This window comes from Vanacampus margaritifer, chromosome 1 (genome assembly GCF_051991255.1).
Source record: "Vanacampus margaritifer isolate UIUO_Vmar chromosome 1, RoL_Vmar_1.0, whole genome shotgun sequence".
In the NCBI taxonomy this organism is placed as follows: Eukaryota; Metazoa; Chordata; class Actinopteri; order Syngnathiformes; family Syngnathidae; genus Vanacampus; species Vanacampus margaritifer.
The window spans coordinates 30,529,831-30,544,027 of NC_135432.1; the positions used below are offsets into that span (position 1 = coordinate 30,529,831).

The window sequence follows — 14,197 nt, forward strand, 5'->3', positions numbered from 1 at the left end:
TTTGGTTCAGTGATTTAAAAGTTCTCACTGATGGCTAACTCGAAACCTCCATGCATAATTGTGGTTAAGTTTGTATCTATACTATGTACTGAATACTATTTTTTTGTAAGGTATGGTACAATGTAGTGACCAAAATGTTCTTTTGTTGTAATCGTTGCGTGTCATATCTATATTTCTCTCTTCATATACTACCCACACAAAGCTACTGTAAATGCATCTATGAGCACTCTGTTGTACAAATTTCATTAACGCAACAGATTTTTGCTTCTTCTTTTTTTTTTTTTTTTTACAAAGCAAGTCAAAAAGACAAGAAAGCTTGAAGTAAATACTTGACTTACCACGTAAACCTTTCTTGTTGAATACTAATTTATACTTGTTTTCAAAAGTTTGAAGAGAGCCATGGCTTAACAGAAGAAACAACTCTAATGAAGATGACTGAAGACTTTCACGGAAGGAATGTGGATGATAAACTTCTTGTGCTTATATACTATCATGGAATGAGGTCAGATTGCGTGTTGCCTTTTGCTGCACTCTATTCAATTGTCACTCAAAATAAAAACAACACTTCACACTGTACAGTTGCAGTCAGAGAGTATGAGACAATCCAGTGAGGATTTACAATACAGAATCCTAGAACAGAGGACACAAGAAATAAAATTTTTGCATATTCCTAAATCAGATGACAGGGGAAAAGAAATTCACTTACAGTGACACTAAAAAAAAAACAAGCAAGAATAATGTTGACAGAATATTCAAAGGTGTGATCAAACAAATGTTCTAGTAGATCGTGCTGAAAGGGGGGTTGCCAATTTTTTAAAATCATTTATTGTCCTATTTGTTAAAACTGTCATTTTGATTTGATAGCAAAAAAATACTAATAAAAAAAAACTCTAAACCAATAACATTTAGTTATAGTAACACTCTATTAAATTAAGAATAAGGTGCCTTCCTGGGGTAACAAGGTCACAGGTCAGCTGTAGGGTGTGGGATGTGTCTGCTATGAGTGCACAACAAATGATTGACAATTTGATTGGTTGTTTGTTTTCTCAGGCGTGGCGGTTTCTTGCTAGTCACATAGGAGGCACAAGATGGGCCAGAGATGGCTGCCCCACCCCCACCCCGTGATCACATTAATCGTTTGCTACCATCAGTTAATCAAGACAGTATTGACGAATGTGACAAAAAGTGTTCTGTTTTGTTTTTTAAATGAAAATTGCAACCCCCACCATAAGCAAACCATGTTGATGCAATTACTAAAAGAAAAAACTAATTACAAAAGACACCAAATTTGCCGTTGAGAATGTGTTGCTGTGGATGTTAGGATGTTGTATGTAATTACAGAATACAGCATGTAACAAGGAAATCCGGGCAAACGTGCAAAAGTACAAGAAATGTATGGACGCGCATTAGTTTATTTGCCACTCAGTGCAGCCATTTGCACAACACTGTTGGAAAAGTGGATTCAAAATGTAGTCGGGAGATTACATCGGAGACCAAACAAATGACAAATACTTTTGGGGTGTGGGACAAGGCTTGTCTTATTCACCTTTTGTAAAAGTGTACAGCACGAGAGTTAATCTGGTCAGTCTTTCTCATCTGGATTCTCCCTGCGAGGCGTCACATCCAACAATAATACTACTTTTATTTTTTTAAGGTAGTGCTTAAATACTGTAGTGTTTGTAAGTGAGGAATTAGCTTGGATCTTTCATGGCAGTCTAGAAGTGCCCACCTTCTCACTTTAACATTTTACTGCTCCATAGGGATGTTGGGAACAAAATATAGGAGATGGACCACAGTAGGTAGTACACACAAGGGGGGAGGAAGAAAGAGCAGAACAACATGATCACTCCTAAAGATGGGAGAGGACAAGTGGGAGGGGGATAGATAATTTAGTTAAGAGAGAACATGTGTTGTCAAGAAAGACATCAAGTGAATATCAAAACAAAGGTATCCCAACAAGTTAAGCAGATGCATTTTCAAATAGGATTTTTATATCTAATACAAAGCAGTGACTAAACTGCAAAATTGTATGTAAAAATGTCTCCCTATTGTTATTGCTGTATTTTTTGTTCTATCATCTAACATCTAACATCTATCTCAAAGTGGTTGGTTGGCCAATCTGCCAATATATTCAATAAAGAGGAAGAATGCAACATTAGTACTAGTACGGTACAATATTTTATAAATCTAATGAACAAAATTAAGTTATTTTTTCTGATTCACATTGCTGCTCTGATATAACATCATGGAAGTACAAGCCTTACATTGATATACTGTGTAAAGATAATATTTGAAGTTGCAACTTAATTTGGCAGTTTAAATACCAAAGTATATTTTTTTCTGATTTTGAAAGTTAAAAGGTAAGCCCCCCCCCAAAAAAATATTTTCTTAACAATATGTTATATGCAGCCCCACTAGTCTAAATATGTTTTTTTGGTTAATATTACGTTAGTGGAATATGAGTTAAGCAGCAAAATCCAGCAGTTTTTATCAATATCAGAAGGCGGCTTAGGTAACAACCAATCACAGCTCAGCTTCAGAAAACAGGTGAGCTGTGATTGGCCGTTGCCTGAACAACTGTGATGTCATCTTCAGTCGACAGCAAGTGGCAAAATGGCCGCCCCTTGAGATGGATAAACACGGCTGGATTTTGCTGCTTAACTCATATTCCACAAATGAAATATCAATCAGAATGTCATGTTTAGACGAGTAAGGTCGCATATAACATATTATTGCCAAGATATGTTTAAGGTTGACTTCACCTTTAAAGAAAAAGTTTGAGGCTGCTGGGGTCTAAAGTCAGCATGTAATTGTGCTCAACGCTAAGAGCATTGTACAGGGACAACAAAATAATGTCTTGAACAATTCCATTTAGCAATTCACCATTCATTGTACTGAATTAACATAGCATTCTTATCACATTGCAATACTGTAAAATAGTCACATTGCACTAAAAGCAATAAGAAAATAATGACCTTACCCCCAGCATAGACGACTTTCTTCCAGGCCTGGGACTCCAGCACTCTGTCGTGAGGGTAGAAAGTGTGACTAATCATAAAGAGGATCATGGCCACAGCGATGACTCGCAGCATGGCGTTGTTGCTGCCCGACAGCAGCGAGGCACTGGCTAGGACGGCCGAGGAGTAGATGCACGGCAGTCCACGATACATGAACGGGATCCCTGCAGACCAAGAGGAATGCTCAAGTTTAGGGCTTCTAAAAAAAAAATTGTGTGCGGGAACACCTGCTTGGATCCATTTATTTGCTGTTCTTTTCACACTTGCCATGGCTATGGACTGTTAACCTTAAGCAGGCCCTCCACCCTTTCTTCATCTCTTCTCCCAGTAGCCTCACTCTTCCGCCATCCAAGCCTCTTATTCTTGTTCATATTGGGCTAATCTTCATTCCTCTCTTTGCCACCTGCTCCTTGTTACATGTCATCTGCATTCCAGTTTAAATTAATCTGTCAGCCTATCCATCACCACTGCTAACAGGAAGAGGCGCAGAGCTGATTTGTGATGCAATACCAGTAGCATGGAACAGCTTATTAACGTTACTAAAAGAGCGTACGGTGCAAAAAACATCATAGGTACATTATAGGAATAACAGATTTAAAAACATTTCCACCTTATTAACATGCTATAAATTTTTATTCATTCCTATTATTCACTGATTAAAGAAAAATAAATTATAAAAAAATAGCTCTTTTGGGGGGGCTTATTATACACGGGTGCGTGTAATTCACAGGATTTTAGGTCACATATTTTTCTTCTTCCACCCCAGACGTGCTCATGCAGTAACCGTAGCACCTTCTGACCTTCGCGGTGCTTTTAATGCTGGATTCGAGGAAAGTGGGAAGTCGGATTTTTCCGACTTCAAACCAGGAAGTGTGTATGGGAACGCCCCCTTGAACTCGGAAATCCCACTTATGAAATCGGGGGGAAAAGTACCCTGGCTTCATCGCCCGACTATAATGTGATGTCTCTTTCCAATGGCGACCACTATGGAAACACATACATGAATGGTAAAACACAATTTACTTAACTTCACGTAACACAACGTACGTGACAGTATGCTGCTATCTCTTTGCATTAAATTACACTGTGAACTACTGAACTGTATGGAATGCTTATTAAATAAGATAAATACATAAATTAAGCAAAATTGCGATAAGGCAAGTTTGCTGGAGGTCAAAAAAAAAAATTATGTTTTGAGGGCCAAAACAAAAAGCAATTTATTATCACTATCCACAATTTGGGTTGTTTACTTTTGCCTCAAACACTTCCAGGTCGGAACTGGGAAAAGCCAACTGGGATAAATACAACTTCCGACCTTCCTCGAATGCAGCAAAATAATGTCTGCGGTTCTCTTCCTTGGTATGAAACCTCATGAAACTCACAAATACCCACTTCTGTTTCAAGTCTAGCCTGCACTTCTTTCCCATAACTTCATTATAAGGTTAATCAGTTTTATTCAGTTCAAGTACTTGCAGTATATTTAACTGCCCTTAAGACAATCAGGGATCTATGGAAACATTTCTATTAAAAAAACAAAAACGAAAAACTCTGCCCCTTCTCCCCCTTAGCACATCCAAAAATTAATTTGCGCTGTATGGAGGCATCCCATATTTATTAAAAACCATGCCTGAAGAATGTGGACACAAACACCAAAAACTATGGCAACTGGTATACGCACTCAAAGCATGTATGGGAAGCCAGGCGCAGTTCCAGACACTCACCACTTGAAAAGAAACAGAGTCGAACAAAAACCGAGAGGACGTAACACATGCAGAGGATGTTATCCAACAGGTCAGGTGTCCTCAGGAGCAAGGATGTGGCGATCCCAAATGTAGTGAAATCTGCAAAGTCATCCAGCTTCGCACCTTGTGGAAGAAAGGGGGACAGAAAAGAACAGTTGCATAAAGCAATTATTGGTATTTCTTGAACAGAAAGTCCCGCATGGTCATCTGCAATGTGGGAATTTCAGTGTCAGCGACCATTCAGCAAACAACATTCTCCACTCTTCATCCCTCTGGAGAAGCGCACGTGCATTTGAGCGGATGAGGAAGAGGCGAGTCGCGACACAGCTGGAATGAACGAGGTGGCATTCCGAAGCCCAGGGTCAACCATTTTAGCAATTTCAGATATGCAGAGAACCCAAAGCAATGGGATCACACGAACAATTGAGAGGCGATCCAGTGGAATTAGTCTGCCTAACCACAAAGTTCATTTGGCATAATACGTGAGGGGCAAAACAACATCCACCTGCAAAGTCATGCAGAAAAACACAGCACGGACACAAAGGCCTGTGACATGTGCAGTCAACAATGGATGATGCACCTCAGAGCTATTTTTGGGCCTTTGAGGAAAAAGCACCGTTGCTACGCTTCATGAGAGCTCGATGAAGTAATGAGCTTTTAAAATGAAAAAAATGTATAACAACACATGAAGGGTTACATTCGCCCACGTGAGGAAGCGGGAAAAGAAGTGCAGCTGCATGCTTTTCTGGCTGCTCAGATTCACCCATTGACTGAAGTCGGTCATTTACGCAGCTTAATGTCAGGTACGCGTTCTGGGTTGAGCAACCCAAAAATGTCTATCCCAGCTGACTTCACACAAGGGACATAGAGACATACAACCATTCACAGACTACACCACCAGTGGCTGGCTATATAATACTGGATGCAACCATAACTCTAAAATTATTTAACAACCCCTGAATTATTTAACTTGGTGTGGTGCAGTGTTTACAGGAAGTTTGATGAAAGCGAAGTTGAAAACTGTTCTACACTAACCTACAGTATAAAGAACTTTCTGTTTAAATCTAAACTTGAATACATTCGACATTATTTGAAAGCAATAGACATTATTTCTCATGCCTCATTTTGCGTTAAGGACTTCGCAAGACTACCCAGATTATTAATCATTTTAGTCTCCATTTGAAGTTGATCTTTGGCATGCTATGGACAACAACACACCACTTACCGAGGGCAGAACAGGCGCCAAGTTGCCTGGCAACCGCTCCGTCTGCCAAATCCAGCAGGTAGCCAATCAGAATCAGCCAACAAGCTGTGTGGTGATGCCTGAACAAAACACAGTTATTTGATTGCGAGAAGCATGCAAGAGGATATGTGAATGTTAAACGGAAGTCACTTGACCTGACTTATTCTGGCTTTTACAGACACTGGAACTTGCTTTCAGTGTTTGGGGTGACCTAACTCAGATAATCCCTGAGGGGCAAAAAGCAACACTAAAGAAACTCTAAAATCATTGGCCTCTTTCATTATACATTATAGGGGAGACCAGGGCTAGTTGTATCACTTTTTATACTTTCATATAAGTCTTGGAATCAATACATCATCATATATAAACAAAATGTATACCAGATGAAAGACCAGAGTCTTAGGTATATTTTTTGTATTCATGTCATTTTCATAATTTGAGTCAGTGCAGAGTTCTAAACCAACAAATAGAGGGAATAAACATGTGACATGTTGCCCCACCAATAGGTAAGTTGTCACACTATAAGGGGTAAGATGTCACATTGGATTTTGCAACTAATAAAACAAGGACAAAATTATCCTTGTTCGCCTGTTTTTGTTATAGTTGTTTTTACAGCCAGAGAAAAAGTTTATCATTGATTTTGCGAATTTATCATAGCCACTGAGCAAACTTTAACATAAAATATTATGAAATGGATTAAAGTCTTTAGGAACTGCTGGCATTTAGGTCATAGCTCTCAGCCTCAAATGCTTGTTTTGCTTCCCTTAAACTGGAAATTTGAGATTAGACAAAATTTAAAAAAATAAAGCATTCTGGTTAATGGATGGATTGTCCATCATGAAATTTAAACATGTCCTGACATGTGGGCATACTGTAGTTCTAACAACTGGAAAATCAATTTTTAAACAAATTAAAGCAAAACCTTCCAAACTAATTTTCTCACCCTTCAGACTCATCATCTGAAGAACAATTCTGGCATACATAAACAGAGTTGCCAGAGGTACATTTTTTTATTGGCCCATTCTTTGCATATGAGACAACAAACTCCAAAATGACTGAGACAAGTTGCCCCAAACTACAATGTTGGCTAATACTTGCTCTAGTTTAAAGTTTGCTTAAAACAGAGCCGTGACTGAAGCATGACAAGATGCCTGAATCTCTCCTCTAACGATTCCAAGTGATTTGCTGCTAGAATTTGTCTATGTATGACGCCTGCTTCAAAATATATGTAGTTGATTTTTTTTTCACTTTGGGTTGTGCAAAACAGATAACTGGCACTGATCTCAGCTCACAATGTGCTATTCTCTTCTCTGACAGTACACAACCCCTGACTATTTATACGAAGAAAACTAGTATTCCACTTTTTCATTGCGCCCTCTGATGGAGAAGAAAATTGAAATGTGACAACTTACCCGTGATACAACTGGCCGTGGTCTCCCCTATGTTAATTTTGAAAACAGCCACATCACAGCTGTAAGAGAGTGTGCACACTTGCGCAACCACATTATTTTAGTTATTTATTTTACTCAACCGCTCTAGAAATATTTTTTTAAAGTCATGAGTTGTGCAGGCTATAAGTCAAATTAATGGTGGAAAACGTTTAGAAATTATTTATCTTGGTCACATATTTTTATATCACAAAAACTGTTTTGGTGTTTAGTCTATTCATATCCAGATTTGAAGCCACTCAGGCTGTAAATGATATTCTTCAATAGTGGCACAGAGAAAATCGAATGAATAGAGATGTACTGACTCACCCATTAAGACTGCTGAGGATGGAGGCCATGCCCATGACCATGTTCGCAACAGAGAGGGCGTTAGCAGCATTTTTACGAGCAAACTCCTTGATCTGAAGTCCCGTGGCCTGATGACTGAGAAACAACTTGTTGGTGCACTGGAAGAGACCTGCGACCATATTACAGCAGCAGTTAGTAGTCATCCGGGTGAGCTTGTGCCAGACTAAAGCTAAGACCCCCAACCCCACAACTATACCGGCTGACCTCAGTGTGTCTAAACATGAATCATTTGTCCCAGTTTGAACCAAATATAAGCTGTGAAAAGTAAAAAATATTCTAAAATTTTAATCTTAAAAATGTTATATTTGAATTTACTTGCTTGAAACATTTCTATTGGTTACACAAGATTAAAATGGGGTAAACTAATGTCTAATATTATTTTGTGTCTCTTAATTTGCTACATTTGAAATAGATATGCATGATCAAATCCATCCATGCATCCTCTGATCCGCTTATCCTCACATGGTTCGAGGGCGCGCTGGAGCCTATCCCAGCTGTCTTTGGGCGAGGGGCGGGGTACACCCTGAATTGGTAGCCAGCCAATAGCAGGGCACATATAGACAAACAACCATTCACACCTACGGACAATTTAGAGTCTTCAATGAACCTACCATGCATGTTTGTGGAATGTGATATAAGAAATTAAGAGAAGCAAGAGAACACCCAAACAGGTACAGGGAGAACATGCAAACTCCACACAGGAAGGCCAGAGTCCAGATTTGAACCCACAACCTCTGCACTGTGAGACGGATGTACTACAGTAATCAGTTGGCCACCGTGCCCGACATGATCAAATTAAGTTCTTTTTTTTTCCAGTGCGCACACACACGCACAGTGCTCGTGAGGGGACAAACAATGGACTTTTAGGTGACTACATACACCATTGGCTACATGGACAGTGTGAATTGCAACAACTGCCTTGACACATACCAGACGTGAGATCAATTTGTCTGTTAGCGCCAATCAAAAGTGGTGACCTAGGACAATGTGGCAGCAGCTAATGGATCCAGTCTATTGACAAGTGCCACTCAAGCATTGATTTGAAAGTTTAAAAAGCTTTCTGCATTGTTCCAGTTTACTGCTAAGAAAAAGAACGTTCTAAACAGGCACTATGGCCTAATTTTGAACTTTCATTGTCTTACAATGATACAAAATTTTGCAATACTGATTATAGTAAAAGCTACATAGCTACACTTAGTCATGATATAACAGCAAGATGTGACAAAAGCTGACAACAGCTTGCACTGGCCAAAAAAACTGTCTTTGCCCTCACAGATAATAAATATTTGCTTTTAATCCGTTTTGTATTGCTTTCTCTCATGTCATAGTACTGTCCAAGACAGTGTGCTTAGATCATGACTTTGAAAGTTATAACAGATTTAAACGTGGCATTATGTAGCCCATATAGCAAGTTTCACCCTGAACTTCCTGTGATTCCAAAGGCAGGGCAGTTCAAGAGACTCTTCATCTGAAAGAAAACAGCGGATGAGACAAGAGCACACAGCCAAGAACAACTTTTTCAACTGAAAGCATGCTTTTAATTTGCTGTATTCTATTTTTTTGACACAAATTACCCATTTTTTATTACACCTGAAAATATTTTCAGGCACACTGATTTGTGAGTACTGTACCTCAAAAGAGCAACATGCAGTTCATGTTTGAGGGGTGTTCTAGTCCTCGTTGGAAAAAGGATAAATGCAAACCCAACCTCAAGATTCAGCTGATTTTAAGCAAGTCTGGAATTGTTGCCTAATGAGTCTAAATAATGCTATAGCACAGCCCACATTGCATAATGCCCTTCTTCTATGTTGCCCAATAACGACTGAAAGCCTTAATAAAAGGGCAGAAAAGCATCAGGATTTCCAAATAAATAAATAAATAAATAAATAAATAAAGGGGGAAGCCGTCACAAAAATGTAGTGCTACAACAACGGGAACATACACTTAGCTACACGCTTAGCCATTTATCCCGTCTAACCTAAATAGGTCTCCCTATAGTTTACACAGACGAGTGCACAGTAAACCACATTAAATTGATGAATAATCACTGGACATACCGGAGGATGGTGTCAACAGGATCATGGCTGTCTCTGAATCACAACAGCTGAAAGACAACGTGACAATAAACTTTTTTTTTTTTTTAAGCGCCAAATACTTTATTCGTAAATAAGACGCACTGCTTTGAAGTTCTACATATAAAACCTTTTGCCATGCAGACCCCAACTGTTGTAAAAGTGTTAATTTTCATTCCCATGACTGTTTCATTTAAACGCCTCTCCAAATAGTTAGCAGGTGCCTACGCGCAAATACAATCAAACACGTAACGCATGGTCCGAGCTGTCTGCAGGCAAGTGGCGCAACTGCGTCACAAACAAAATAAAATCATTTTCGGCTATAAAAGTGGCATCTTGCGTGACTCTTCCATCCACTTACCTGGAGTGAGCGTCAGAGTACACAAATTAAGCGATAAAATGCCGTTTAAACACTCCCCGAACTATCCGCTCTCTCTTTACTGCTATTTTTCTTTTTCTACTGTTGTGACCTTTTTATCCTGTCAGCAGCATCAGAGGCACTTTTACCTGTCAACGTCGAAGACGCGCACTGACGCAGCCTTTTAACGCAAGGTGAAAAGCGCCGGAATATTCCACCGGAAGTGACGTGTCCTATGCTTCTACTGGTTTCCATCATGATGTGCTCGGATGGGCAGCGCTCGCCGCAGACAAAGCGCGCAAGAATGTGGGTGGACTACGACAAGTGCAAAATAGGACATGCGTGACATTTTTGTCATTGTACACGAGGCGTTAAAAAAAATGAAATAGGCTCCTGCTGTGTATGTTGAATTTTAAGCATTCATATAGCCTATCAAGATCATATTGGAGTGCAAATGCAATGTGTTTGCATCACATTAATACATACGTTTGGATATAATATCAGAAATGTCTGACTGTAAAGTGTCCTCTGTTGGCTCTATTCCGAATTGGAAACTGTTCACAGGTCAAACAGGTGCCCTAATAATAAAAGGTCCCTGTCCCAGACATATGCTTCTGTCAAAATGGGAACGGGAATTAATAAGCTTCGGCTTCATCCCGTCAACCCTTTTTCTTTTCGGGTTGTCCAAAAGGAAAAAAGAACAAATAAAAACTAAAAACAAAAAAAAGACGCAAACGACAAGGAATTGAAGTACACTGATTTGGAACATCCACTTTTAACACCATCGTTGAAATCACTAGGTTCTGTCATGCCCCGGCCTGCTCTCCATCCTACTCCCTATGAAGAGTTTGTTACCATGACGACTAGGAGGGGCGTGACTTCGGGTTGGCTGCTGGTAAAACTGAATACAACCTGGGAAGGGCACATGATAGAGTAAAGGCATAAATTATTATTATTTTGTACTTCACCAAGCCGGCGAATTACACTTGTCAATCAGTGTTACCAGCATATCTGTGCATGTAGTGCAGAGGTGAGCAATCTCGGTCCTCGAGGGCTCCACGGAGTCCTGCAGGCTTTGTAGGTCTCTCACTTCCAACACAAGCTGATTACAATCAACAGGATCGTTATCAAGCTTATGCAGAGCTTGCTGATGAGCTGATCCTATATCAGCTGTGTTGGAGAAGGGCAACACACAAAACCTGCAGGACTGCGGCCCTCGATGCCCACCTCTGATGTAGTGCATGACCACCCCCAGTTTGCCAACATTTGAGCATGTGCAAAATATCACACTCTTAATAATGATAATGATGTTGGCTAATACTAAATTTTGCTAACATTGCAGTTCTGCTTTCTTTTTTGGCTCCGTGTTGTGCAACAGCTAGATTCAAGCCACTGATACACAGATGAAGTCATTAATTGTTTGGAAAAATCTGATTTTCTACACACCCCAATTGCAATGAAGTTGGGACGCTGTGTAAAACAACAATAACAACAATGCAATGATCTTTTAAAATACTTTTCAACCTATATTAAATTTAATTTATACAGTGCTGCTTTATATTGAACAAAATATTTTCTTAGAGGAACTGGGGCATGGAGGTTTGTTGAGAAGGAACTGTTGAGACATTTGGCTTGGGACAAGACCATGTCAAATGTGTTCTTGCAGGCCGTTCTTAATAAAGGACTATTAATATTACAGAGTGCCTTGGATCTTTAGACTGCTTTCTACATTGTCACCGTTTTCCAGTAAGTCTACATTCTTCTATCAGATTGTGATCCTGGTCATATCTCACAACTTAAAGAGATGTGACCTGGTAACGACAGGACTTGGGGCAACGACAATGGACCAACACTGACTGAATAAAGACGGGAAACTAAATATACGCTAATCACACAACTAGACCAGGACAAGACGCGCATGGCTGAGGGAACTGATTGGCTGGCGCAAGGGGGAGGGAAGACAAGCACAGGTGGACGTGATAACACTTTACGAAATTAAGGGAGACGCAAGGAAATCAACATTGTGTTACTGGCCAAGTCTGGCCCTTTAAGAAGAGTGTGACGGGGGGTAGAGTGTTGCAATGCCGCACTTTGGCACAGGAGGGCAGTGTCGGTCGAGGAAGTGGATCGGCGCAGTGGAGCTTGCCCACCGTGCTTTTTTCGGTCTAAAATATATCTGATAGACTTCTAAATGGTACTTAGACGTCTAGGCTAAAATGGTCTACAACTAGTCTAAAAATGAAAGTTTTTTTTTTTTTTTAGACGTCTAAGCATTTATAAAGCTGGCAAGCGCTGGGAGAACGCAACTCTGGCTATAGTAGTTATTAAAGGTCTAAATTCCGATTTTCAATTGACACACCATCACAGTGCGAACGAGTCTTTGACCACATTGTAAAAAAACAAAACAAAACAAAAAAACGTGTTGGTTGCTCAATGTAAAAAAATAGAAGAAACTATACTCTGTTGGTGTTTGTAACTTTTCTCTCCTTGGATAGATAAGGCATGACATGTACTCAGCGATGGCTGAATTGAAATACTTTAAAATATACATGTCAATTGCTGAATCTTTGTTTTAACATATATATATATATATATATATTGTGGCAGTAGTAAGGAGCATACACGACTGACTGGTAAACACGTCTTTATTTAACACTGCCAACAACAGAATGGCGAATATCGCGCCAACAAACATTTCAATCAACACGCCCCCTGCTGTATGCCTGCTGGGTGAGAAGCATGGTCCTAAAGTCCACCACACAGGCACCCCCCCCCCCCCCCCCGAACACCCAGAAGAGCACTCAAACAGAAAACCTCACAGGGGGCTTCCCCAGCCTACCACATCGACTACGCAGTCCATCTCCCAGTGGAGCAGGTGAAACCTGTTGAGCAGGGGGGACAGTCGAAAAGGCAGCAGGAGAACACTCAACATCATCGTGCGGAAACGAGGCTGGGGGCTTCGGAGGACGACCACGGCGAGGGACCCGAGCAGGCAACGGCACCTCACCTACAACCAAATGAGCTGGTTTGAGCCTATCCAACGAAACCGACTCCCTACGCCCACCCATATCGAGCACAAAATATTTAACCCCATGCTCAAGCACCCGAAACGGGCCGTCATACGGTGGCATGAGGGGCGACCGGTGGGCATCGTGGCGCACAAAAACAAAACGGGCAGACATGAGTGTCGACGGTACAAAAACCTTAGGAACACAGTGGTGAACCGGTGCAGGAGTCAAGGGCATCCCCGATAGAAAGGGCCGCGCGTCGGGACCTTCGGGCAGAAATTCACCCGGGACGCGAAGAGGCTGACCGAACACCAACTCAGCCGGGGCGGCGTTAAGATCCTCTTTCGGAGCCGAACGCAACCCGAGCAAAACCCAAGGAAGACGATCGACCCAGTTACCGTCGGAAAGCGCAGCCCGCAGCGCGGCTTTAAGCGACCGGTGAAAACGTTCACACAACCCGTTAGCCTGTGGGTGGTAGGCAGTAGTGCGGTGTACCCGCACACCCAAGGACTCCACTAAGGCAGACTAAAGTCCAGACACAAACTGGGGCCCCCTATCCGAGGTGATATCAGACGGCGTGCCAAAACGCGCGACCCACGACGACAGGAACGCGCGGGCTACGTCCACCGAGGTTGTGGAGGACAGGGGAACAGCTTCCGGCCACCTTGTGGTCCGATCCACCATAGTGAGCAGATGCGTAAAACCCTGCGACGGAGGGAGGGGGCCTACCAGATCAACGTGCACGTGGTCGAAGCGCCTAGCAGGAATCGGAAAAGGTTCGAGGTCCGCCCTGGTGTGCCGGTGAACTTTGGCACGCTGACAAGCCACGCACGCCGCCGCCCACTCCCTGACATCCCTACGCAGTCCAGGCCAGACAAACTTGGCACCAACCAGCTTGACCGACGCCCGGACGCCAGGGTGTGAGAGGGAGTGGATAGAGTCCAAAATTTTGCGACGCCAT

The 14,197-nt window shown here is 41.4% G+C and overlaps 1 protein-coding gene across 14 annotated transcripts; it reads right to left on the bottom strand.

The window, feature by feature from the left end:
• Positions 1-1,394: 1,394 nt before the first annotated feature.
• On the bottom strand, positions 1,395-11,101 carry tmem269 (transmembrane protein 269). Of its 14 annotated transcripts, none has more exons than XM_077547413.1 (8): positions 11,084-11,101; positions 9,856-9,902; positions 9,217-9,266; positions 7,760-7,873; positions 5,985-6,082; positions 4,739-4,882; positions 2,981-3,181; positions 1,395-1,849 (listed from the first exon to the last, which is right to left on the bottom strand). In XM_077547413.1, the coding sequence occupies exons 3-8, from the start codon at positions 9,264-9,266 to the stop codon at positions 1,734-1,736; spliced, it is 723 nt and encodes a 240-aa protein (XP_077403539.1). In that variant the 5' UTR covers positions 9,856-9,902; positions 11,084-11,101; the 3' UTR covers positions 1,395-1,733. The 14 variants fall into 14 exon arrangements, with proteins under 14 accessions (XP_077403539.1, XP_077403593.1, XP_077403557.1 ...); XM_077547467.1 differs by lacking the exon at positions 11,084-11,101 and adding an exon at positions 10,983-11,004 and having other exon boundaries at positions 7,760-7,907; XM_077547431.1 differs by lacking the exon at positions 11,084-11,101 and adding an exon at positions 10,983-11,001.
• Between the last annotated feature and the right edge of the window lie 3,096 nt (positions 11,102-14,197).

Coding starts and splice junctions, on each gene's coding strand:
- tmem269 (XM_077547361.1), bottom strand. CDS start 7,941: ATGACTACTAACTGCTGCTGTAATATGGTCGCAGGTCTCTTCCAGTGC. Junction 3,182..4,738: donor ACTCTGTTTCTTTTCAAGTG/GTGAGTGTCTGG, acceptor CTTGGTCTGCAG/GGATCCCGTTCATGTATCGT. Junction 1,850..2,980: donor GAAAGTCGTCTATGCTGGGG/GTAAGGTCATTA, acceptor TCCCATCTTTAG/GAGTGATCATGTTGTTCTGC.